Source organism: Nothobranchius furzeri, chromosome 5 (genome assembly GCF_043380555.1).
Source record: "Nothobranchius furzeri strain GRZ-AD chromosome 5, NfurGRZ-RIMD1, whole genome shotgun sequence".
In the NCBI taxonomy this organism is placed as follows: domain Eukaryota; kingdom Metazoa; phylum Chordata; class Actinopteri; order Cyprinodontiformes; family Nothobranchiidae; genus Nothobranchius; species Nothobranchius furzeri.
Window position 1 is genome coordinate 45,924,068 of NC_091745.1, and position 27,679 is coordinate 45,951,746.

General features: G+C 39.8%; 1 protein-coding gene across 7 annotated transcripts; it reads left to right on the forward strand.

The window, feature by feature from the left end:
• Nucleotides 1-13,371: 13,371 nt before the first annotated feature.
• azi2 (5-azacytidine induced 2) lies at nt 13,372-27,222 on the forward strand. Of its 7 annotated transcripts, none has more exons than XM_054740389.2 (8): nt 13,372-13,519; nt 14,946-15,045; nt 15,968-16,084; nt 16,276-16,381; nt 19,696-19,829; nt 21,981-22,045; nt 23,788-23,912; nt 25,416-27,222. In XM_054740389.2, exons 2-8 carry the CDS (start codon nt 15,001-15,003, stop codon nt 25,847-25,849), a joined length of 1,026 nt encoding a protein of 341 aa, XP_054596364.2. In that variant the 5' UTR covers nt 13,372-13,519; nt 14,946-15,000; the 3' UTR covers nt 25,850-27,222. The 7 variants fall into 7 exon arrangements, with proteins under 7 accessions (XP_054596364.2, XP_054596360.2, XP_054596363.2 ...); XM_054740385.2 differs by having other exon boundaries at nt 13,373-13,519; nt 14,946-15,197; XM_054740388.2 differs by having other exon boundaries at nt 13,380-13,532.
• Nucleotides 27,223-27,679: the final 457 nt, after the last annotated feature.

The window sequence follows — 27,679 nt, forward strand, 5'->3', positions numbered from 1 at the left end:
TTAGCACAAAAACATGACAATCAACAGTCAATCAGCTACTTCAGTCATCTTTAATTCAGCATCGACTGATTGCTTTGCTGCCACTTCCTTTTGCCATTCGGTCTGATTACTCGAGGCTCGTCAGGCGCCTACAAAGCCTGCGTCTGCACACTGTGTGACCAAACAATCAATTATTAAATATGTCCCCTTATTTAAATAAATACGAAGGAATATTTGCACTGCAGTTACTGCTTCAACTTGTAGCCTAAGGTAGAAATAATTAGATTTTTAAAGCGACCATAATTTCTGTGACATATTACCATCGAGCTCGCATTTGAAAACATATCCCAAATGCTCCAAACGAGCACTTCATTTAGCTGCTGAGGCGCGTGCATCGTTTTATATTTATTTGCATTCTTCATATTCAACTGTTTACGGTGATAATTCTTAGTAGCTTCTGGATTGAATTGTTTGTTAGTTGTTTTTACAGGGTTGTTTCTATGATGAAGTGGGTGGTAAACCACTTGTTAAATTTACCGGTAAATTCCAGTTTCACGTATAAATGCAGATTTTCTTCTATAATATAGACAACTGGACTTTTTAATCAAAAATAGATTGTATGTAAATTTTACTCTAAAAACCGATGGTGCAGGAAGTAGAAATCCCTTTAAAACATTTTCGTAAATAGTAATAATTGAACAAGTCGGACATTTCATGTTTTTATTTCACCGACACAAAAAGCGGTAAAAGGTTTTATTGCAACATTAATTTTTACATATTAGTTACAATCAAAAAGACAGAGTCAGAATATTTAAATGTGACATTATAAACTATAACAGAACTGCTACTTTGCAAATTAATGTTGACATTAAGTTAAATGCCAAGTTCATCACTGAAATATGTCCAAAAAGAAAAGACTGACTAGAATCAAATAATCAGATATTTTATGCTGTCTCGGAGAATACTGAAATCTTTACTTAGACCATAGGTCTGTAACCCCAGCAGAAGGTCAAAGGTTATCCCACTCAGTCCTACAGACTCAGCCTCCTCAGCTGCTCCTCATTAGCTGTACTGTAGAACTGTATGCCATCTACGTCCAGCATGTCTTCATCATCTTCACCATCTTCAGTGATGGCCTGACGCTCCTGAAGAATGTGTCACAAAACAACAAGCAAGCCAAACCAGAATGTAAAAATACTACAATGTCATCTGCATATACAGACCTGTACAGCATACACAAGTGGTTGGAGATCGTATGAGTGTATTTGATTTAATGCTTGGAGTTTCAAGACTAAATACTGATGGATGGGACCATATCGTAGAAAATCCACTGTTTACAGCTTTTTACCGTGTAATATTGTTTTTTCCTCATGAAAAAAATAAAAACACAAACCTGTTTTGGCTGTATTCATGCATTTTTCTGTTTCAGCAGCAAATTTGGAGTTCTACTTTGAAAATCCTGTAAAGCCTTAATGGATAGCCTTTTTGTCAGGCCCTGCTCCTTTCCTGGAAGCTGTCTCTGGTCTGAAACCTGTCCCATCTGGCCAGCACAGGATATTTAGCTTAGGTGACTGGTGTTACTAGACTTGGTAGTCCAGACGTTAGAGTGCTGAGGTGGACACGTTACCCAATGGACTACCATAGCCAACACAACAGCTGACTTGCCTAAGAAGCTGTTGTAGGCACATTTTGTCGTAGCAGGCGTGGGCGGAGTTTCACAGAAACTTTTTTGGATTCTCAATCATTACCTTAGTAGAAGGAAACAGGATCCAATAACACACATCTTCAAATGTTGTGAATCTACCTTCTGTATTAACCCTCTCAGGCTCAAAATAAGTTTTGATAAACGGATGACCAAGTAAGTCCTTCAGGGGTACTTCTCAGTTAAAAAATGCTCATGAAATACGTATGTAGAGTAACCAGGTAGGTAGGTTTTAATGTTGCAAATCTGCAACTCCAGCCTCCAGAGTGTTAACAACTCCTCTATTGGTTTACAAAAAAAAAAAAAAAAAACGCAGGCATGGCCAGAGGTTTGGTAAAGGTTTACTGCTTCTGTCCTTTAGATACTTCTATAGTGTACTGAAGTATAATTGCATACATTACATATGTTTTAAAGGACTTTATTGACAAGTGCATTAAGTTTATGAGTCTATATTTGTAGCATCGGCCCTTATTCCATCAGATGTCTGTCAACTTCTGGGCCAATCCTACCTCAGAGAAGTCCGTAAATGACTTAAAGTCTGGCCAACTTGGGTAACGTGTCTACCTCAGCACTCCAAACCGTTGGCCTATGTGTACATACACGTACCTTTGTTATTATTTTTCCTTCAAATTACTCTCTTAAGTGTTGGTGCTGCTGTAACAAGTGAATTTCCCCACTGTGGGATCAATACATTCTATTCTATTCTATCTTTCCACACTGTCATTTCCCCATTCACTGGCTCGGAACATCTTCTTGAATAGTACAAAGAATCATGGATTTTAATATTAAATAGTAAAACAAAAAATTTACAGTCACTTTTTTTCATCAATTATTTCAATACTTAATTAATCAAAATTGATTAAAAAAAAGTTTTAATATGCATTTAATGATAATGATTTATTTTGAATACAACTGGTGGTTCTGTTTTCAAGAGTGCAAAATAAAATTGGCTTAAAGCACATTTGCACACACCACCGGGGCTAATTTATACATTACCTGCAGCTCCCTGGTGGCTTATGTCCACATCATAATCGCAGATTAAGCTAAATGCATGGTGAGGTAGTTTAGAGAAGAAATAGCCACAATTTTTAAATTAGAATTTTTTTTCATTAATTTTGCTGAATCTTTTATTTATTCTTTCTTCCTGTTTTTTTCATTTATTGTTGTTGTTTAAGTTTTGAACTAAATTGCTGTAAAGTGTGGGTGTTTTTAGCCTCCTCATTAAAAAAAGTGTGTGTTAAAACATCACATCCCACATGCCGGTCCGGTCAGTTGTCACACACACAGAGAGAGAGTTTACCTTTTTAAACGCCTGAACAGCAGCGAGTGGAAACCGGAGGATGGAGAGAGAGGCAGCGGACAGACGTAGGATAGAGCAGGGAGGAGGGGGGTGGGGGTGTTACGCTATTGGCTAGGCACAATGGTTTTTCTCCGCTTTTCTACGATGATTGGCTAAATGATTATGACGTTTGCTGAACTTACAGCCATTTCCCCTCTTGTTTTTCTCCATGCCTGGTTCGATGACATCACTTTTGTGATTCGCATTTGTAGTCCTGGACTTATTTTCACACAAAACCTATAATATGCCGCCCCCCCCCCCCCCCCCCCCCCCCCCCTTATCCGTCCGTCCCCCTCCCCCATTCAAAAATAAGCGCGTTCTTGGTATCAAAATTTGTCTTTAAAATTCACGGACATCATAAGTGAAATCCATGGCACAAAACAAACAGAATTAGAAAATAGCGTTTTTTAGCCCCATTGACTTGCATTCATTTTTTCCTTCATGCGGGGACCCATGGTTCAGAAGTAGAGGGCTGTTAGGCTCCCTATGCTGCTGTTGTGTCCTAGGGCAAGACACGTAACCCACATTGCCTGCTGGTGGTGGTCGGAGAGACTGGTGGCGCCTGTACTCAGAAACCTTGCCTCTGTCAGGGCGCCCGGGGGCAGCTGTGGCTACACTGTACCTCACCAGCATGTGAATGATGTACTGTAGTGTACAGCGCTTTAGAGTCCTCTGACTCTGAACAACACTATACAAGTGGGGGTCATTTATCATTATCATTTCATTAAATTCTGGAAGGTATGCAAACTGCCATTATAAAACCAGAAACAGCACATTTTGCAATAAATATTTGCATCATTCTCAAAACTTTTAGCTACTGCTGTAATGTCTTAGGCAGATTGTTGGTCTCTCTTCCGTTAGACCAAGCACGGGTACGGAGTAGATGGAGTTAAACACCTTTTAAGTTGACAGAACGAGGAGACAAATGATCAGAAGTCCATTCACTGTTTCGCCGCTCATGAGGGGGAGAGTCTCTGCAGCAAGTCCCGCGACCTGCTCTTGCCAGATGCTTCGGACAGACTCTCGCCGTTCTGCTGAAAACGGCTGATTTTTATTGAAGATTACAGGAATGTTACATACGTAGTTTGCCATACACACACGTAATTCTGCCATCTGCACCTGCAGACGCACGTCAGCTAATAGCCTTGTTAATGAAAGACCAATTCATCCCAAGGACATGCAACCTTGAGATGATCAGGACACATCCTGCAACATCCTTTGCTAACAAAGACAGTTGTTCTTGTATTGAGGAACTGAAGGAAGGAACGCTTTCACTCCCTTATGCAGCTGTTCAGCTTGAGCAGAAAAGGCACAGAGAGGTCTTTGATATTATAACAAGATTCCATGAAAAGGCATATAATAATGTATTTATGATAATATATAAGGGGCAAAAGTGAGAGATACATATTTAATCATATAAAAGAGCTTATAATAATATATGAAAGAGCTTATATGAGAGATATATATTTTCAATCCCCCTTTTGAACTCTTTTAAGAGTTCAATAAAGATATAAGAAATCAAAACAATAACACCAAATTCCATCAAAAAGAATCCAATAAGCAAAGTTTTTTTAAAATACCAATACAAACAACCAATCAGATTACATTTACTCATCTTTCTAGCAGTAAACCAATACAAAAAACATGATCATACTTTCAACTGAACATGTTACAACATGTATGGATCGCATGCAACTCCATATGAGGGCGAAAAACCCTAATTATCATATGTTTATAGGGAAAATTCCCCCATGTCCCCCCATTTGTCATATCTCAATTTTGGGGCGAACGCCTGTTGGCATAGAGTGTGCATGCCTAGGACATCAATGATCAACAAAAAAATAAAAACAAAACAATCAAAAAATGCATAGAAATGAACTAGTGAAAGGGTCGTTACATTAATCACTGAACATTCTCACACTCTAACAACATCTTCTTCATCATGAGAGTCATCACTATCATCAGAGGGTTCCCCTCCCAAATAGATTTTAGGATTGGCTAGTAACAAGGGCATCTGGATAATTGGGTCAGCAGGTGGAGGGTGTAAAATATTACCCTTGTAAAATAAATGAGGGTGTTAAATACAACCCTTGTAGAATGTTCATAGGGTGGTTACTTCTTCCCCCTGTTGAGGACCCTTCACTGGCTCCAGGCAGCTGCAGGGGGTGATGATGTCATGATTCTCGTCCTGCAGGATGTGGTGGCAGCTTGGCATGCTACTGTAGTCAGCTACTTCTCTTCCTGGTTTTTGGATCCTTTTTCTGGTTAGGCAGATGTCAGCTGCTTCTCGTCCTGGTCCTTGGGTACTTTTTCTGGTCAGGCAGATGTCGGCTGCTTCTCTTCCAGGTTAGGCTCCTCCCGTCCAGCCGGACAGCGTGTGATGTCCTCTCCGTGATCCTGTATGGCCCGGTCCACCTCGGTTCCGTCCACTTCCTTTTGGTGACTTTTAGCAGGACCCAGACGCCTGGCACCGAAGACGAAGCCTCTTCGTGTGTGTAGTTTTGGTCCAATGAAGGCTTTCTCGACTTGTGCAGTCCAATTGAGCTTTGGCAGATAGTTGGTAGGAAGATTCACACTCCGGCCGGACCAGAAGTTCCCCGGACCGATCGCCTAGGGATTAGAGGTTATGCACAAAAATGTCCTAGCTCTTACTGACCCTAGCCTCTGATACCTTCAACATCAGATACATACAGTTACGAACAGCAAGCGCAATTAAAGGTACAGTGACATCACGACATGGACACACAGACACACAAACACATACACATGCACATACACAGAGAGAGAGGGAGAGAGTAAGAATGTGTGTGGGAGAAAGAAATGTGTGGGATCCATTTTGCCACCAGCATCTCCACCTGTGTCACAGAGAAAAAATTGCAAAGAAATTAAAACATAAAGCAAACAACAATAATTCAATGAGTATAAATGATCAAACTAAAATATACAACCATGCATGGGTTTTATAACAGTTCCAGCAACACTGGAGATGATGCCTTGTACAATGAATTCTTAAGATGTCCTTCATTAATTAGAGGTTATAACCAAATTGTTTCAGGATCCTGAATTTGAATTTGAATTGGTTAATTTACTCAGAATAGTCCAATGTCTTTGTTGATGTTTCTCAAGGCTCGGCCATGCCCATATAGATAAATAAACAAACAAACAAGACAAACACAGTCAAACACACGGTCCATACACGTCTCTGTGCCCTCACACACCAAGCAAATGTCAGACTGAAGCGAAAGTGTGAAATACTTAACCTAACGCTAAATCAGTGGAAAGAAAAAATAAGACCTAAGGCGTGTAATCAAATTAATCCAACAAAACTTCCCATAACTGCCGTTCTAAACTCATGTTGCGGTGTGATCTCTCCAATTAAAAATTAGGACAACCACTTTTACTATCAATTCAACCAAATAGTTTCAGGTTGTCCCTTACCTAAACTACCTGTCTTTCTTACCTTCTTTCTTTCTTTCTTTCTTTCTTTTTTAGGAACACTACTCGCACAAGAAATCCTAAGAATTAATTCACTACTTAAGGTTAATTCATAAATAACGAAACTGCAGTTACAGGTTTGTTTGTGCATAGTATTGGTAATCAGCAGTTTTTTTTTCCTTATCTCCTCATCTAGAAGTGTTTCTGTGCTACTCCTCCATCTATAACACAAGTTAGTATCATCCTTAAAGCATCTGAAATTAAGCTGCATTGCTAAATCAATAACGTGATTTGTGCTAAGAAATACTCCCCTATCCTCTTCCTTTTTCCAGTGGCGCTGAATGACAGATTTTAGATCACTTTAACTTTTTATCACTATTACGTTTCATTTAATTAATTTTGCTTTTTCTCTCTTATTTTTGTCTATTTATTTATTTATGTTATTTACTTATTTATCATGCCATCCTGTGATGATAATCTTAAAGACTTTTTAGCCAATTGTCGTCAAAAAGGCCAATTAAAAATATTATGTTAAAGATTTCACAAGATAAAAATGTGAACATAATTTTTATCGAATGAGGGGTACAATTATTCAATATTTTTGTGACATTATTTTCTACGTTAGAACTTACAGCTGATAGAAAAATATAGGATCAGCTAGGTTTGGCTAGATCTGTTGGGAAACTCAACGGAGCTGAAACAACACTGTTGTCTCGGATGAGATGTTCCATGAATCATTTAGTCAGCTGGATGCCAAATTATTCATTTAATGTTTATTTTTATGCAATGAATGGAATGGGATGGAACGTTACTATAAACTATCCGGAAATTTGCGCATGTTTGCTCGAAGGAGAAAACTGTTGAAGCCTAAAGCGTTCTCCTAGACTTATAAATAGACACCGTTTCCTTAACCAATGAAAATAAGTGATGACGCTGATGTATTCCGTTTTGAAAAGAAAATAAGGCTTTACTGCATGTCCGCTGCAGCTGAGAATCCTAGGACAATAAAGATTATATTGACGTCCAATGGTGAGTTGGGCTGAAATCCAGGTTACTAATACTATTATTTATTTATTTATTGATATTATTATTATCTTTTTTTTAGGCTAACTTTCTCAGTTAACTATGTTCTACAGTAGTTTAGTAAATTTTCCACAGTTCTGACATTTCATCAATTCAACTGGTTGTTGCCAAAAAGCCTTGTTCATTACCTGACTGCAGCAAGCACTCTTTTACTGGGTGTAACCATAGGAAACAGTCTCTTTTGAGCCTCTCTTTGTAAGTCCAGGATGACCACCGTCATTGATTAAAGTTCACATGTTAGCACACATGCTCCCCCTTTTGTACTTTGTTTCATCAGCAGCAGGGCAAATAAGTTTCTGCCTCTTTGTCCATCTTGTAGTGCTCCCCGTCTTGATGTTATAAGTCACAGTTTTTGGTGAGGGCTTCCAGGTTCTCTTTGTATAGAAGTCAGACCCAAACATTCTTTGCAGCTGGTTGTGACAGGCCCACCCAGTAAAGTTCATGCCTCCACAATGCACAGCAAACGTTTTCCTTAAATATGTTGATTGAGTTGAAAGGACAGAACTTTCTCTTTTACAAATCAAAATCAACGAAGGTTTCTAATATTTAGTCAACTTTATTGACTCAAAGGTAAATCTAGACTATTTCCTATGCACAATTTTTCTGACTCGTCAAATCGGTTCTACACAGGTTTTAAACTTTAGGCACAATCTATCCCAAATGCAAGATCCCTCCTTTCATTTTTTATTTATCTATTTAATTTTGGGAAAATAACTACCAGTTTTTAACTCAAAACAGCCTAGTACAGTTTCTAGCCAGGTTACAGGAAATAATACTTAGTTTATCTATTTTTTCATTATTCAGCATCTCAAAATCCAGCCATTAACGTTAATGGTTCTTAAAGTTGAGGCAAGACAATTATTGGATTTTGTTTTATAGCAAGATTTAACAAATATTTTATTTCCTGACTGATTATTTGTTAATTTTATGGTTTTCATAAAGATGATCCTGAGAGGTTCAGAGCTGCTTTTCGCAGCACCCTGTGCTATTTTTAGACTGCGGAACTCCTGTGTGTAAAAGTGGGTGGAGTCAGGTCCCCAGGCTGAAACTCCAGTCATTCTCACTAGATCTGTCCGAGAGGAAGGATCTCCTGAATACCCTAACCAGAAGCCTTAAGGTACGTCCAAAACACCGAAAAATATCCTTTCTAAAGTCACAAATTGCTTAAAACTGCATGTTACACAGAAAAACTGTGAGAGCGAGGGAGTCCAGCTGACTCCACGGCCCATAATCAGACAAAATACTTCCTTTATAACCACGACCATACAACTTTTGTATTTTAAAGGATTTTCTTGTCCTCACACTAACGATAAATTCTTTTTCTATTGTTTCCACAGTCTCTCGAACTAAATAACCGTCTAGTAAAAACATGGACCGCACCCTGTTTCTCAAGCAGCTGCTCCCTCTATTAAAAACTGAGTCATTCAGAAGATCCAGCGAAAGCAGCTCATGCAAGAAGACACGCATCCACTCATTCACATGGCACAGACGACATTCTTTGTTTGTCACAGTCTTTTTTTTTTAAAGTAAGTCAGTTCGTCACTTATTTATTCTCTCTCTCTCTATATATATATAATATTTTAAGCACAGAATTTATTTAACACTGCACTGGTTATTTTCAGAATTTATTGCTCACTATGCTTTTAAGCAGGACTTATGTAACATTAGAGCAAATCCAATTGCAATTTTTTGAGAGCACTCTGAGGAATAGTTTATATATTTATTTTCTGCAGATCTGTTTTGATTTTACTGTTTAGCAGCTTATCTGACTTTATATATATGTATATCCATATATTTCTGAAATAAAGCTGTCATATACAACCTTACTTGCATTTCTTATTGTTTTTTTTTTTTTTCCTTTTTTCATCTCCAGGTCACTTAACCCCCAGATCGGGGTCACTCACATGCTGCCCCACACACAAATGATTATCACGCTTCTACACTACATATGTATATATATGTATACACATATACATACATACACACATACATATGCATATGTTACTTTAAAAACCTTTTATTTATTAACTTATGGTGTTCTGTTCAAAGACTGATCAGAACAGGGTTGCAGAATTTGAATTTTGCGTAGCTCCAAACATTAATTTTAGCACTGCAGTGTAATTTACATATACGAGTTGCAACTTTTTAAAGCTCTTATTTATCTTATTTATTTATTTTCTGGTACCGCATCAGGCCTTCACACACACACCCAGCGCTGTACACTCACACACACACACACACGGAGCTCCCAAAACTCTGCTCTGCATTCTGCACTCTCCTAGTGCTGCACTTTCAATCCAGAGCCGTAAGCAGCCTCTTGCTGCGCCTCACACACACAGGCTGAACTCAGCTTACACACACAGTGAAGCTTGTCTACAGCTGTGCCTTTTTTCTCTCGATTCTGCAGCCTTCACTTCCCAAATCTTTCTCCAGTTACCTCTACTGTTAACATCTACCCCTTTTTTCTTCATCGCCTCTTCCGCTGACTTTCTCAATAAAACCTTATTTCTCGTGGCTTCAACTGGGCTGCTTGTCATATTTAAACATTGCTCATTTTATGCAAAAACAGCCAAAAGCACGCAGAAATAGCCAAAAGCACTGCTCTCTTCACACAGAAGCAGTCAAAACATTTATCATCTTATGCAAAAACAGTTACCTCAGAACATTTTTCTCATCTCATGCAAAAGGTCCTTGACCTTAAAAATCCAGGGAGCTCTCTTTAGCCTCCCCTTCCCTTAACATAAAAACCAGGTCCTTGACCTTTAAATCCAGGGAGCTCTCTTTAGCCTCCCCTTCCCTTAACACAAAAACCAGGTCCTCGACCTGTGGACTTTTAGGGTTCCCACACCTATGGATCCAGCCAAGCTTTATATAACCTCGTTATATATTCTATCCGCTCGTCAGCAAATAGTGTGGTCAGCCACGACCTGGAAATGGAACTTTAGGGCTCCTCAGCCCTGGGTCACCATCCCTTCATCTGTACTATTTCCTTTTCTCATTTACTCATTAAACCATTACAAAAAATCCTCATTTCATTTCACCACTAAACCATTACAAAAAAAATCTCTTATTCTCCTGCACTTGTCTCCACTTTCTTCTCCAACTATTATTTTAGGACCTCAGCTACTATGATTCTGGACACAAAGGCTTTGGATAAATCCAATGAGCAGATTTTAGATAATAGGCTCTGCTCACCTTGTTTTCCACCGCGGTGTTCTGTGCCAAGATCGTTCGCTGGGTCAGTGGGTCGAATCGTCCTCCAAAAACTCCTTTTTCTTCAAAAAGAAAAAATCCTGTTCGTGACGCCAAATTTGTTGGTCTCTCTTCCGTTAGACCAAGCACGGGTACGGAGTAGATGGAGTTAAACACCTTTTAAGTTGACAGAACGAGGAGACAAATGATCAGAAGTCCATTCACTGTTTCGCCGCTCATGAGGGGGAGAGTCTCTGCAGCAAGTCCCGCGACCTGCTCTTGCCAGATGCTTCGGACAGACTCTCGCCGTTCTGCTGAAAACGGCTGATTTTTATTGAAGATTACAGGAATGTTACATACGTAGTTTGCCATACACACACGTAATTCTGCCATCTGCACCTGCAGACGCACGTCAGCTAATAGCCTTGTTAATGAAAGACCAATTCATCCCAAGGACATGCAACCTTGAGATGATCAGGACACATCCTGCAACATCCTTTGCTAACAAAGACAGTTGTTCTTGTATTGAGGAACTGAAGGAAGGAACGCTTTCACTCCCTTATGCAGCTGTTCAGCTTGAGCAGAAAAGGCACAGAGAGGTCTTTGATATTATAACAAGATTCCATGAAAAGGCATATAATAATGTATTTATGATAATATATAAGGGGCAAAAGTGAGAGATACATATTTAATCATATAAAAGAGCTTATAATAATATATGAAAGAGCTTATATGAGAGATATATATTTTCAAGATATAATAATGTTATAATAACCATACCCATACCATATGTGCCATGACAACAACAAAGAAAATGAGGGGAGATCACTGGGTGGCACTACAATCCTTGCTGGAGTGTGTGATCAACTCCAGTCTCAGAAGGGAGTGTTGTAAAGAAAAAACAAAAACACTTGACTGGAAAGCATAATTTGCATCATAGTAATGTGATGCAGCAACACACATACCGTGCTTCTGTGGCTGGAGGGGCCAGAGGCAATCCAGTCAAGCATCTCTTTTATGCTTTTCATGAGCGACTGAGCCTCCGACAACACTGCAATGACAGAGAAATGTTTTAAAATTAGCCATCACTATTGCATTATTGAGTATTTACATGATAATACTAGCAGATTAGTATGAAAACAAAGGTATCAATTAGATGTGGTTAAAGGTCTGCACTTAGAAAAGAAAAATTATAAATGGAGAACAGACCCAAGTATGTGAGTGATGGGAAAGTGAAAAATACATCTGGTTAGACCAAAGGTTGACCTTACACTGATCAGACTTTAAGATCTCAGGTTGCTCCTCACACATCGTGTCACTGAACTCTACAGCTTCTTTCAAGGAGAAAAACATTAATACAAGCAAATGTTTGTTAAGATTAACTTGAGTACTGACAAATGTCCCACAACACACTGGAATCTGACATCTTTACGAGCAAAGAAATGGAGCTGTAATCAAAATAAAGGGTTTGCTGTCGTTTTGATTTTTACTCATTTAAATTTAGATTAGTGTTTCAGATTAAACTAACACTGTTTTGTACATATTTGAATGGTCATTTTCTATAACCCCTGTCTACTCATTAATGCCACCCCCACACCATGAAATCCTGCTTTAACTGGATGTTATATGTGTCATATATGTTCTATATGGTTTTAATAGTGTAAACTTTGTCTTGTATATTTATACGATGTTTGCTGCAGGACTCCCTTGAAAAAGAGGTTTTGAATCTCATTGGACTTTTTTCCTGGGTAAGTAAAGGTTCAATTAAATAAATAAAAATAAGTTCTGCACATAAGACTTAGATAAAATATAGCAACAAAATTAAATAAGACTATTTATTTTCTATTTAACCAAATTGCATTTTACTACAACGTTTCTGTGTTTTATTTGACCCTGGAAACAGCTTTACAATACAAAATTATTATTTGGTAATGTGTTCAGCCAGTAAATGAATAATAATCAGAAAATATTAATACTTGAATCATGGATAATTTAAACTTGGGTCTAAAATGTAATGAGCTCTTAAAAATGTTTCACAGACTTTTTGGGGACAATTATTTAGTTACACCATGTCTAAGAAAATAAAAAGTGTCAGAGTTAAATTCAGAGCAAGGGTTTATTTACTTAGTCCACTTATAGGTTTTACCGCTTTGAATACCAAATATACTAATTTTGAATAAAATTATAAGCAAACTTTCATGAAAGCTTTTATTTTGTGTTAAGGGTCAATGTTGCTAACAGCTAGCTAGCTACTGTAACCATTAAAGCTCCTCCAGAGAATACATACTTCATGTTTTTCACTGTAATTAAAATAATTACTGATAGTTTGCTGTTCAATAAATTACCATCGGCCATAAGTACGCATTTAAACTGGATAATAGCAATGACATTTACAAATACACTCTTTAAAACACAGTGGCTGGCTGCCTGCATTAATAGTTACAAAGAACACTAAATACTTCCATCGATTTACGAACATGTCAAAGTGGAAATATTTTGTTACTAAATTATTTTATCAAGGTTTAAACTAAGAATGTCAAACATTAATAGTGTAAATTACCGCGGGCCATCTAGCGCTTCAATTTCCCTCGTGCTTTTACTTTGAAAATTTTATAGTCAAGTGACTCCCGGAAGTTTTTGTTTTCTCACCTGTCAGTCTGGAGCAGGCACAGTGCGAGTGTCAATCCTCGTCTGTTTGTCTCCCTCAAAGAAAACAGCTTGTCTTTTTGAGTATGAATAGCAATCTTACGTGGGTAGTTGGTTTCTAATTGAGGAAAACATCTAACACGGTTAGTGAGAGACGTGAGTGAAACATTTGGACTTAATTCTTCAGTCACCTAGCCAAGCTTAGCTAGCTGTTATCACCACAACGTATCGATCATTTTGATCTCGTTGACTGGTGATAGATACATTTGCTTACATGAAGCATTATCTTGCGGTTATGTTACTTATTGCGTCGTTTATCACGGATCCTGTATTAGAACTGTCTTTTAATGTTTTTTGTCGGTAGTCGGTGTTTACCAATGCTAACATTTAACGTTAGCATCGTACACAAACGAGATTCGTTAATTGTTTTCATCACGGTTAGATCTGTATTTTTGTTGTCTTTGTTGAATTCAAGATCGGTTTTAACTAATTCCCGTGTTATTGGACCTGTTTCATTGAAGGAAGTCCGACAAAATGACGTCTCACTTCTCGTCATGTTCCATTCACTCTTACTTTCGTTTTTAGTTATAGCTGAGGTCAGTTTCATGTATTTGCAGTCAGCAGATTAGCGTTTTTCTTTTGCTTAAAATGTTGCTTTGGCATCTTCTTGGTCATGTGTCCTATTGTATGTTATTTCTTAAAATATAGGATTTTTACTTTTACACCTTGCCTTGTGTGCTGTATCACTGTCTGCTGACACCACGAACCAGCAGATTCGCTGCAGTTTAGTTTCTTAAGATCTGTAAAAGTCCTGCAGAGTATGGGGTTCAGTCTGTGTAAGGATGTCACTTAGGCTGTTCTTATTCTTCTTGGTGAGATCTCAGCATTCAGGTCCATCTAAGATCATTGTGGTAACTTCTGCATGGAAATAGTTAAGGTTTAAAGGTAGGTAACAATAATCAGTTTTAGATCAAATGAAACAGTAAATACAAAATGCTAATTTCAAATGAGGAATTCTTTCAGTTATTTTTCTACACATTAAGTTGGGTTGGTTTAGTTTTCTCGTTCACCCATATCAATGAAATCATTATTTGAAAACCGTTTTTTTAGTTTCTCATTTGATTTTTGTCTGATGTTGAAGTTTGTTTGCTGATCTGAAACTTTTGAGTGGGACAGATAAGAAGAAAAGGGGAATCTGTAAGGAGGGGAATGCTTTTTAACAGCACGTTAGAATTTATTATCTTTTTTAATATGGCACAATTTCAGATTACTTGTCACACAAATATGATGCCTTTCTGACTTTTTTTTTACATTTTCTTAAATACTTAGTGTACTTTCAACATTATTTTTCAACTGCCTGAAGTCAGTATATTCTGTGCTAAAGCAGCAATAAATGTATTTGCTTCATAGCCAAGGTTTTTTTAAATCTATAATTCAGTGTTTTTGATCATTTGACTGCATGGTGATGACAATTTAAGCTTTTCATGTCATAAAAAATGTATTTATTTTGCGTACAAACGTAGATTCATCACTACAAAAAATAACCAAAACTCTTTGTGTGATTCTTAGGTCTTCTCTGCTACAGACTAGACCTGAGCAGACATGGATCCTCTGGCAGTGGACGATGACATTTGCATCCTCAAACACGAGACGGCGTACACAGCCGCTGGTGAGAGCCCTGTGTCGGTGTGTGCTGGCGATGAATCTGTCGCGTCTCACTTTGCCTTGGTGACGGCGTATGAGGACATCAAGAAGAGACTAAGGGACACAGAGCGAGATAATACTTTGCTGAGGAAAAGGGTTAAGCAGCTAGAGGACAAGGTATAGATTTCTGTTGACACATCTGAGATTGTTGTCAAATAAAGGGGTAGATGAGAACTGGTTAGAATAAAGTAGAGTTTACAAAAAGGAGATAAAAACATACGTTTTTAAATGTTCTTTTATACAGTTTGTTTAGTTGTAATCTCTTCTTTTACTGCTTGCTACTTTTTTAAGGTAGTTTTTTAAGGGGCTCTTCATGTGTTTCCAAATTGCATTAATCCTGCAAAAAATGACATTATCAGAAATTGTTATTAAAACATTATCTATCTTTAACCTTCTCAATGGCCTTGTGGTAGAGTGTCCTGCCTGGGACTGGGAGATCGGGGTTCAGATCCCAGTCGGGTCATACCAAAGACCTTAACAATGGACCCCAATGCCTTCCTGTTTGACACTCAGCTTTATTGGGGGTTTAACCACCAAATAGTTCTTAAGTGCGGCCACAGCTGCAGCTTACCACTTCCCACAGAAATGGGTCAAATGCGGAGATGAATTTCACCAGTGTGTGACGAATTTATGGGACTTTAACTTAAAAAAAACTGATGCTATGAAAACGAGTGCATCAGTGCTTTAAGGCTGTTGATTTTTGATCAAAACGTATCACAGAGGTTTTATGATCTTGACTACAAATTGTTTAGATTAACTGAAAACATGACTCTGATTTGTATCTGCTGCTAGATATTTGGTGGAAAAATGTTATTATAACAACAGAACTTAACACTGATCATGTCTTTTTTTTTTCTTTCTCTTGCATCATGTTTCATTTACTGTAGCTCTTCAGACCAGAAGCGCCTCCATCAGAGGGCCCCCACTACGTGAACAAGGCCTTCAGTGCCTACCGCGGCATCTATATAGAGAAGGAGGACCTGCAGATGGAGCTGAACAAGCTGGTGCTTTTTCCCTTATTGATTTGATCATTCCACAAACTGAAAAGTGCAAAAACACAGACAGTGGAGAAATACATTTTTGTCTCACAGCCTTTTTTGCTTTAAGATTCATTCAGAACAGTGAGATCATATTATTACCAACTTTCTGGTACTCACCTACTTCTTCTGTTTATCATCCTCTTTACTTGTGCCAGAAAAAGGAAAAGAGTGAGAGTGAGAGGATGCTGACGGAGCAGCTCCAGGCTAAAGAGTTGGAGCTGCTGCAGCTGAGGACAGAACTGGAGACCACCCAAGGTACAGGTAGAGCACACAGGCCTGATTTTTTTTTAATTTTACACATCATTTACTTTTGAAAGAGCTTTAGATGTGCAAAAGGGACAAGGTCATCAGTATGGCTCAAAGGTATGATTTGCGCTGTAACACTAAATCTTCATCATATTTAAAATAAATCTGAGTGCTGTACAGTTTGTTTACACATTTTCAGTTTCAGAACAATGAAGTATTCTGACTCAGTGGTGATAGCACTTCCCTAAAGGCTGCACCATCACCTTTTACTTTTGCACTCTACATTTAAATGCACAAAATATCTACTAAAATCAAAAAATGCTACAAAAATACATTTTGAAGAGCGGTTTTTGAGAATTAAAGCAGAAATGTGGAGTTTCGTCTCGATGACGTCTGCGGCTGCAGGGTCATCGATGCCTGTTGTGGTGGCAACCCCAATACCCACTAGTGGACACTGGCGAAAAGGGATGCTGTCCAGCTGAAGAAAGAGTCCTATCAGGTCTTGGCCTGTGGGACTCCAGAGGCAGCTGATGGGCATCGGCAGTCCAAGCAGAATGTGGCACAAAAGCAAAAACCCAGGCATGGGAGGAGTTCGGTGAGACCATGGAGCAAGACTTCCGCACGGCTTCGAGGAGATTCTTGTCCACCATCCGGGGCCTCAGGAGGGGAAAGCAGTGCGCCACCAACACTGTTTATAGTGGAGAAGGTGTGCTGCTGACCTAGACTGGGGACGTTGTGGATTGGTGGGAGTATTTCGAAAACCTCAATCCCACCAGCACTTCTTCCAGTGAGGAAGCAGAGTCTTGGGACTTTGGGTTGCACTTTCCAATCTCTTGGGCTGAGGTTGTAAAAAGCTGCTCGGTAGCAAGGCTCCGGGGGTGGATGAGATCCTCTCGGAGTTCCTTAAGACTCTGGATGTTGTGGGGCTGTGTTTGGTGACGTGGCTCTGCGTGTGCATTGGGGGCAGATTCACTGGACTGGCAGACCGGGGTGGTGGTCCCCTTATTTAAAAAGGGGGACCGCAGGGTGTGTTCCAACTACAGGGGGATCATACTCCTGAGCCTCCCTGGTAAGGTCTATTCAGGGGTTCTGGAGAGGAGGGTCTGTTTGATTGTCGAACCTCTGAGATTCAGGAGGAGCAATGTGGTTTTCATCCTGGCCGTGGAACACTGGACCAGCTCTATACCCTTAGGGGGATCCTGGAGGGTGCGTGGGAGTTTGCCCAACCAGTCTATATGTGTTTTGTGGATTTGGAGAAAGCGTTTGACGTGTCCCTCGGGGGTCCTGTGGGGGGTACTCCAGGAGTATGGGGCACCAGGCCCTCTGATACGGGCTGTTGGGTCCCTGTAAGACTGGTGTCAGAGCTTGGTCCCATTGCCGGCAGTAAGTCGAGCTCATTTCTGGTCAGAATTGGACTCCGGCAAGGCTGCCTCTTGTCACTGATTCTGTTCATAACTTTTATGGACAGGATTTCTAGGACCAACCAAGGTGTTGAGGATCGGATCTCTGCTTTTTGCAGATGATGTGATCCTGTTGGTTTCATCAGAACGTGATCTCCAGGTTTCGCTGGAGCGGTTCGCAGCCGAGTGAAGAGGCTGGAATGAGAATTAGCTCCTCCAAATCTGAGACCATGGTCTTGAATTGGAAAAGGGTAGAATGTCTTCAGAGACAAGGTCCTGCTTCAAGTGGGAACTACAATCTTGTTCTTTCGGTCACTAGCCAAAGCTCGTGACCATAGGTGAGGGTAGGAACGTATATCGAACTGTAAATCGAGAGCTTTGCCTTCCGGCTCAGCTCTCTCTTCACCACAACAGACCGGTACAACACCCGCAGTACTGTTGATGCAGCACCAATCTGCTCGTTGATCTCACGCGCCACCTTTCCCACACTCATGAACAAGACCCCTGAGATACTTAAACTCCTCCACTTGAGACAGGACCTCGTCCCTGACCTGGAGAATACACACACACACACACACACACACACACACACACACACACACACACACACAGACACACAGACACACACACACACACACACACACAGACAGACAGACAGACAGACAGACAGACAGACAGACAGACAGACAGGAAAAGGGTGGCTTGCCAACTCCGGGTCGGGGGAGAGGTCCTACCTCAAGTGGAGGAGTTTAAGTATCTCGAGGTCTTGTTCACGAGTGAGGGTAGGAGGGATTGGGAGATCAACAGGCGGATTGGTTCAGCGTCTGCAGTGATGCGGACGCTGAGCTGATCTGTCGTGGTGAAGAGGGAGCTGAGCCAGAAAGCCAGGCTCTCGATTTACCGGTTGATCTATGTCCCAATCCTCACCTATGGTCATGAGCTTTGGGTAATGACCGAAAGAACGAGATCGCGGATACAAGCGGCCGAAATGAGTTTCCTCCGTAGGGTGGCCGGGCTCAGCCTTAGAGATAGGGTGAGGAGCTCGGACATTCGGGAGGGACTCGGAGTAGAACCGCTGCTCCTCCGGATCGAAAGGATCCAGTTGAGGTGGTTTGGGCATCTGGTCATGATGCCTCCTTGACGCCTCCCCGGGGAGGTGTTTCAGGCATGTCCTGCTGGCAGGAGGCCCCCGGGTCGACCCAGGACACGTTGGAGAAGTTACATCTCCAATCTGGTCCGGGAACGCCTTGGGGTCCTGCCGGAGGAGCTGGTGGAGAAAGCTGGGGAGAGGACGGTCTGGAGCTCCCTAGTTGGGATGCTGCCCCCGCGACCCAGACCCGGACCCAGATAAGCGGAGGAAGACCATGACGACGATATCTATATATATGTATATGTATATATATATATATATATATACACACACACACACACACATATATATATATATATACACACACACACACACACACATATATATATATATACACACACACACACACACACACACATATATATATATATATATATGTGTGTGTGTGTGTGTGTGTATATATATATATGTATGTATATATATATATATAATATACACACACACACACACACACACACACACAATTTATATACATACGATTTTTAAAGACTTAATCTTCCATTAGAAAGGTTGTCAACTCTGCATTTATATATTAGCAAATGCACCTGCTCTCTGTGACTGACATCTGTATGTAAGGGATGTCTAATGCTATTGGCTAATGCTGAGCAACACTCAATTAAAATTGCATTGGGCTCTACATGATGGAGGGTGGTCTTTGCAAAAAAATAAATAAAAGGGCGTACTGCTTTCATTATATCATAGTTCGGGGTAAGACTGCCACTTTTATAGGAAAATAAAACATACATAATTTGTTATGCTTTTTCTTTCTGTTGTTGTAGTAATGAAGAGCCTGAACAGCCCTCTGGACTCGTGGCAGATGGAGAGGGCTAGCACCAAGCTGCAGATCCGCAACTTACAGGACGAGCTCGAGAGGGTTACGCTCGAGAACAGTCGACTTCTGGAGACAAGCAAAGTGAGTAAAAAGGATAGGCAAGGGCAACGGAGGCCAGACCAAATAAGGGGAAGTTAAATAATCAGTGCGTTTACATGCAGCCAGTAACCCTTTTAAAACCCGAATATTCACCATAACCCGGTTCCGCACGGCCATGTAAACACCGCCAAAAACCCGGATATGCTCATAACCGGGTTTTTAAAAACCCGGTTACTACACCTGGGGTAACCCTTTTCTAACCTGAATGTTTGGTCGTGTAAACGCATACCAGGATATCCCCATCAAAGCGTGTGTTCTGCGCATGCTCTGTTCGCAAGGAATCTTGGTCTTTTGAGTAGCGAGATGTCTTGTATGCGCCAGAACACTGGAAGTAAACAAGTTGGGAGCAACATGGCGAGTCGCGGCACAGCACCACACTTTTTTAGTGACGAAGAAACTAAAGCGCAAACAAACGCGGTCGCTATCTCTTCCGAACTGGGAAACATGTTGTTGTTTTCACGGATACCGGAACAAGAAGAACCGGAAATGACGCATATTGCGTCTGGACGTAGTCCATACGTCCTGACGCTACCCCAACGTCCGCATTTAAATTGGGTTATGCAAGTTTGATGTAACTCTTTCTATTTATGCTTGTAAACGGGTTATTCTGATCAACTCAGAAACCCGAATACCGACCTTAACCAGATCATAACCCGGATATTGGCTGCATGTAAACGTAGTCAGTGAAACACAAAGTAGATTCTGGGAAAGTTGTCGCTTAAGGTATAGTGGAAGCAAACTGCTAAAAGAAAGCATTAAAAAGCATCATCTAGATTATTTACATCATATTCCCCAGAGTTGGATAAGTGGGGAAAACAATTGTGTTACCAGCCCAGTCAGTTTTCTGTTAGCATTTAGCTTAGCATAAACAATGTAAATGAATGGTAACAGCTAGCATTTTGTGTGGAATAAGTTATGGAAATGACTCAATAACAATCCTAATTTTTCTTTGTGACCTCAATAATCATATCGACTTTAAATGACAACAATGAGCAATAGAGGTGCTGAAAAAAATCGATTCAAGTCTGAATCGGGATTCTTTTTTATAAAGATTCAGAATCGATTCACAAAGGTTCCGAATCAATTCCAAGAACTCAAATATTCGGCATGTTACAGGTTTGAGATGCACTTTTTTGATCTTTGTTAGGAGAGTCAGTACTCCGTTTACTTTTGTGGTCCCATAAATTGAGATGATTTATGTTTGAATCTGCTGATAAGAGGGCACTTGAATGTAATTTTTTCCATTCTCAGAAATTTGAGATATTCTCATATTTATTTTCTAAGTTGATTAATGAGTACTCAGGATTACTCATGTAACTTGTTTCCACACATACTTGAAAAGTATTTGACCGTATTACTTTCAAAGCTACTGTTAGGTAACTACAGATTTGTTATATTTTACAAGGTAAGCAAAAATAAATGTTGCCTTTTGGTCAAAAGATTGTTTCTGCTCACAGTTTTAGAATCACTTTAATTTACATTGTAAATTTGCTTTTTTGGAGCATGACCAGTTTAAAGTCAAATAAAAATGTCCCATAGCTTTAACTAACTTGTACAACAAAGTAGTTCATCCTGGAGCTGACACCCTTTATTAATACTGATTGTGAATCGATTTAAATTGAGAATCGATTCTGAATGGAATCGGCATGAGAATTCGCCAAAGAATCGGAATCGAATCAAATCGTGAGTTGCTCTAAGTTTCACATCCCTAATGAGCAACATGAAGGAGTTACAGGAGCCAATATAGACTTGGGACTACATTAACAAAGCACCCCGTAAGCTCTCGCTGCAAAGTGCAAGTACATGACCCAGTGTCCCTAAATGACACCTTCTTCCTGTATTTTGCCTTTTTTAATGTAACTTACTGTTCATTCAAAAAAACTGTACCGGGTATAAGCCACACATTGTGTTTGAATTTAAGTGATTGAAATTCTGTTGTTACCGTTCACTTACAGTTTATGCCAAGCTAAAGCTAACAGAATACTGCCAGATTAGAAGGACCGGGCTGGTTACAAAATGCCTTTTTTCACGTATCTAATACTGGTGATTATGTCAACAGACTAAATTTCATGTAGGGTGGAATATCCCTTTAAGAAAGGATGACCACTTCCTATTTTCATAACTTTCATTCAGGAGGAGTCTTGCAGCCTTAATGGACCAGTGTTGGACCAGACGTCTGATGCAAAGCACAGCGCAAGGTATAATGTTTTATTAAGATTAGAATCGACTGATGTTGGTTTTTCTGTTGACGATGCTGATGCCGTTATGTAGAGGTCATGGTCAGCCAATGGCTGATATGTGCTGACGATTTTCACGGCCGTTATCTAGAGATGTTTGCCTTATTTAAAAAGTCACCAGTAACAACAGTGGATGCACAAAACTTCTGAACCAGAGTTTTTGAAAACTGAATTTAACTGTTTAGACTTAATTTTGTGCTCAGTATTAAAATCAAACATTTAATCAAAATTAATCAAACACATCGATAAACAGATCCAAGTATTAAATATAAAACGGGTAAATAAAAAGAAATGTCAGGTAAAATTATGTTTTAGAGCATTTTTAAACAGATGTTTATCAAGACTGTAAATATACATTTAAATGCATTTGGCAGCAGCACTGAGCTGCCCACAGATGTACCTGACCTCAAATTGGGTTTACTAAAGAGGTATATCTGCCAATGCTGATATATTGGTCGTATCTATTTCTATGAAAGATTACTGAAGAACTAGTTTCTGTCCTATTTCTAAACATCCTTTATGTTTTTTATGGCCATTTTCATACAGCCGTCAAAATAATTTAATAAAAAACAAAAGAAGTTCCTGGTTAAGCTACTGCGTTTCCCTTTTAATTGTTTGTCAGACCAGAGCTGATATCAGATTCAAATATATTTCTGCCATCGCAAAAAAGCTGGGAGACAACTGGTCCATGCACTCAGTCATGCTCCCGCTGCTGTTGGATCAGATGCTCCTCAACTTTGATCTGCCATCCTGTCCGAACCTCACAAACACCAGGACAGGGTGTCGCAAAGGTGCGTCGGTCGAGCTTGGAAGAGGAAGTGTGATGAGGACTGGTGGTGGGGGGCTGTTCGGGCTCAAACACCAGATAAGAACTTTTAACAGTAGCTATAAGTGGTTTTGGGAGACTGTAGCGTTTTCCAGCATCCCCCAGATTCACAGCAGATTGTACTTTCCTCCTTTGGCCACTAGAGGGGGACACAGCTTAGCCATCAGATCAAACATTTAAAGTTGTAGTTTTGTGTTCAGTAGTCATTTATGCCTTCTGGACTTCCCTCTACCTTCTTCTGTAAATGTGCATATTTTATTTGGTGAATTAAACCTTTTCTTTAATTGGTGTTAAGCAGAAAATAAACTTGGTTTGAGGCAGGTGACAAAAGTAATTTTTGATCAAATTAAATTGATTAGTTTGTTTTTGGTCTTTGTGGAGCACAGTAACCTTGTAAGTTCATTTAACCATGTCTTTGTGCTGTTTATAATATGTGCCATGATGGATAATTGATTGAACTGGATAGAGTGTTACATGCATCAGAAAGAAATGAAGTGATTTAGTACAAACACAGCTAACACAAAGAAACAGCTGAGCATTATTTAAAAAGTATAAATTCATACTGAAACAGCAGACCATCACACAACCACCACCATGTCTGACTATTGTTTTTCCTGAAATGCAGTTAGTTTTGTTCGACTGTGACTTTTTTCCCCAAAGTCTCCTTCAGGTTATCTTCTGTTTGATATTATAATGTGTTTGCTGGTATGAAATATTTAAGTGTGACCTAAAGCAGAAGAAATGTATGAAAGTTTTTTTTTTTTTTTTGAGAAAATTTGTATAGATTTTTTCCTTTCAGGATGCCAGCAATAACACATCGTGTTAGATTTCTGGATGTTTCCGTACGGTTTAAGCAAAATGTCCTGTTCGTCTGTAGGGATCAGAACATCCAACAAATATATAAGGCTTTGTGCTGCGAGGTGACTCGTCTCCATTCAGAGCTGAAGCACCAGACGGACCTGATTACGAAACTCAGACCGCTGATCGGAGAAACGAGACCAGGTGAGAAACAGGAACACACAAATGCTCAGGATTGGACCGCCTGTTTTCATCCAGACCATTCCATGCTTAAGTTCTAATAACCTGCAGCTAGTGTCCTGGGTTTCATCTTATGTCTACAGAACACTTCACAAACAATTCAATTCAGTTTTATTTATAAAGCACCAAATCACGACAAGAGTCGTCTCAAGGCACTTTACATAATAAACATTCCATTACAGGTCAGTAAACATGAGGTTTGAATGAAAAATGCTAATTTTGTTATTTTTCTGGTGACCAAATAAGTAAAAACAAGTCATTAAACACAGAAGTATTACAAATACAGATACACACCTCTTCATCTCAGAAACAACTTTAAAATAATAACAAATCTAAATATTAAATGAAAATGTTCAACACTCGGATAAACTTATTTTCAAATTTCAGCTTAAATACTTGAAACAATTTGATAAAAATTTAAATAATTGCCAAAAAATCTGGAATGCGAATTTCATGTTTTCTCACAGAAAGTAAATAAATCGAAGGAGGCTGCTGCTGCTTCTGATTACTATTGTGTTAAAAACACAGCTATATCCCCAAAACCCTTCGTTCCTTGGCTAGTTGTGTTCACCTCTGCTGTCGAAACAGCAAAATAAAACCTTGTCTGGTTATTCCACTGAATCGCAGCGTAATCCTGTGGCTCAGATGAGGCAAATGGACACAAGGAGTGGTAAAAGGAAAAGGGGAGGGCTAGAGAAAAAAGGGGGAGTGTGCTATCTATTTATTCACTCATTCTCTGCATCTGTATTCTAACGCTCCTCCATTGGAATCACTTTTATTCAAATCCCAGACTCGGGAGACCATCTCATGGAAGCATAGCGGGGAGGGATGGATGGATAGATGATGTGTGGATGAAGAGAGGTATGGTAAATTTCTCTTTCCCCCAAAAAATAAATAAATGAACAGAATAAAACAAGCAGTGGAGGAGGTTCTCATTTAAACTTCAATATTCCCCAGAGGCAGTGATTTGATAGCAAAAAGCAGTGGTGTGGGTTTGAGGTGAGGACATCTGATTGGCTTGTTTATGCAGAGGTTAGCAGGTTAGCGTTTCTGAATTTATTCAAAACTAACTGAGAAACTGCACAGAAAGTAATGCAAAACTACATGCAGCTCTTTTTATTACAACTTTGTTTTCACCTTAAATATTTTGTATTATTCTGTAGATCAAAAGGCTTAAAAGCTTAAAGTAGCAAAAAACAGATTTTCTAGCAATCAACGCCCAGCAAAAGTAATTTATCCTCACCAATAGACCTGACTCGTGTCTTGTATAAATGGTTAAAGAACATAGTGCGTTCATGCTTAGCTGAAACAAAAAGTAAGTTGGGGTTAATGTGTGTTGGATAAGAGCTCCTATAAGTTCATTTTAATTTTACTTTTGCATTTTTTCATGAGACCATCACCATCCTCTGATGTGTCTCCACCCGTCTGTCCTTTATTTAGTCCGTGACACTTGTCTGTTTTCTCTAGCTGCTTCAACCGTTCCAGTCCAGTGTTTGGATGACGTGGAAAAAAACAACAACCTTCCAGTTGTTCGGGCACCAGTGCCCCGCCCCCCAACCGTCCCTTCCTGCTCTGGACGCCCCTGCCCCCCTGTTGGTGGCCTTTCGGGACTCCCTCTCCCTGACTCTCTGAGGGAGGACTGCTGGTATAATGGGCCCTGGCCCCCTCAGAGCTGTCTAGTGGAGGCCCTGGTTGGGAGTGACACCTGCTCCGTGGTTCTCCCCCCACCTCCTCTGAACCAGGCATCTCTGGATGACAGTTCGCGCTCCTTTCCCAGCCCCCCTAAGCCCAGTGACGCTATGTTCTGGGAGGGACACGCTGCTGCGTCCAGTTCTTCATCCTCACTAGGAAACTTCACTCCCATGAGCCCCCCCAACACAGAGTGGACCAAACCGTATTGAGGTCAACTGCAACGAGACAAATGATTAAGCAATTGGTGGAAAACAAGTGAATGAAAGACTGGATGAACTGTGACTCTGCCACACGGTGACCACCTAACCTGCCTTAAGTTGATGAAACCACACCTCAGTGGTTTTCTACACTGGACCTACTTTGCGTGGGAACTAATCCAGGCCAGATGAGGCCTTTTGGAGGTGAGGAATCACTCATTGACCATCTCCGCATCAGTGAAAATATCCCGACTTCGCAGAGGAAAAAGTTGCTGAGAAAACCTCAAAGAATAAATATCTCCAAGTGTATTCTTCTTTGCACGCACATGCACAAGTGTGTGCAAGCATGCATACAAGCAGTCTGATCTGTGTGTATGTGCAAATATATGCACATCAAGGTGTGCCTGTGTGTCTACGTCATAATAACCCTAATAAGGCTCAAAGGAGCCTCCTTTCCATACATACTGGTCACGGATCACTAGAGCCACAACATAGTAGGTTTTGTACAACTGGTCCTCCTCACTGCAGCTCTTATTTTAAAATGTTGGATCACTGTAAAGCGTACAGGGTATGTAGCCCCGTTTGTCTCCTGGTCACTGGTATGAAGACACGGATGGTGTGGCTGTTTTGTGCTGTGGTCGACTTGAATGAGCTTTATGAAAACAGACTTCTGGTCAAGATTTAACATTCATTTTAATTAAGCCTTTGGATTTTTGTGGGAAGTGAATCACTAAACCAACTCTGCCTCCTTAAAGCTGTCTTTTTCAGGGCCTTATGGTGGTAGTTGATTTCCTCAGACATACTGTTGTCGGTTATTATTTTAACCAGATAATCAAGACTCACAAAAATGCAATCCATGCTCTCCACTGTATTCATAAGGTTTATGGATGTTTAGAAAGTAGATGTACCTAATCCCAAATGATGCTAAGGTTCCAGTAACAGAAGATGGATGTTTTTTTGATTTTACAGTCTTAAAATGATGTACATGAGAAATGACAAGATTCACAGACCGTGCACATCTGTATAAATGTAAAGGGTGGGCTTCAGTACTTTGCCAAATGTGATTATGCACTCCATTCTGTGTTTTGGTTTTCCTCCTTTGACACAGAGACCTCTGACGAGCATAAAAGCGATCTACGATGGTGACTAGGGCATGTGCGCCGTGGGTTCACAACGTTCTGTGGTTCTCTAAAGATCGTTTTCTTTGGCTTTCTTCGTTAATCTGATTTTACAACTTTGATCCTGTTTTTTTACAGCAGTGCTTTCATAATTCTGTAAAGGATTTGCAAACCAAAATGCAATGTACAGTAGATAATGGATTATATTTTAGATTTACTGCACTTCAGACTGTTTGTAAATATGATTAAATAAATGAATGAAAACCATCTGCTGCAACCATATGGAACTCCTTTAAAATTACAAATGCAAAATCATCCTGATGATGTCATGCTTCTCTCTGAACAATTCTGAATGTTTTTTTTTTTTCCAGATTTGGACAAAACGTGCAGATCTTTTCATTACACACAAACACTGAAATAAATACAAAGCTGACCAAGTCATAACTACATTAGCTGCTTTACATCAAAGTTTATATGCATAAAAAAGCAATGATTTCATAAGGATGACATCATTTAGTCACCTATGGGTGGGTATTAAATATGAATAACGAGAAAAGCAAACCGGCACAAGGAGGGACGACACTGGCTCGTGGTGGAGGCTGATATGATGGTGGGTAATAAAACACAGACACGCGCAATTCCCTAACCCAGTTCATAAAGTGTCATCATAAAGCCTGAATATAAAAAGTCTGTTTATTTTCTCAGTCACCGGATAACATCTTTT

Coding starts and splice junctions, on each gene's coding strand:
- azi2 (XM_054740385.2), top strand. CDS start 14,979: ATGGATCCTCTGGCAGTGGACGATGACATTTGCATCCTCAAACACGAG. Junction 16,085..16,275: donor AGATGGAGCTGAACAAGCTG/GTGCTTTTTCCC, acceptor TACTTGTGCCAG/AAAAAGGAAAAGAGTGAGAG. Junction 19,830..21,980: donor GACTTCTGGAGACAAGCAAA/GTGAGTAAAAAG, acceptor ACTTTCATTCAG/GAGGAGTCTTGCAGCCTTAA.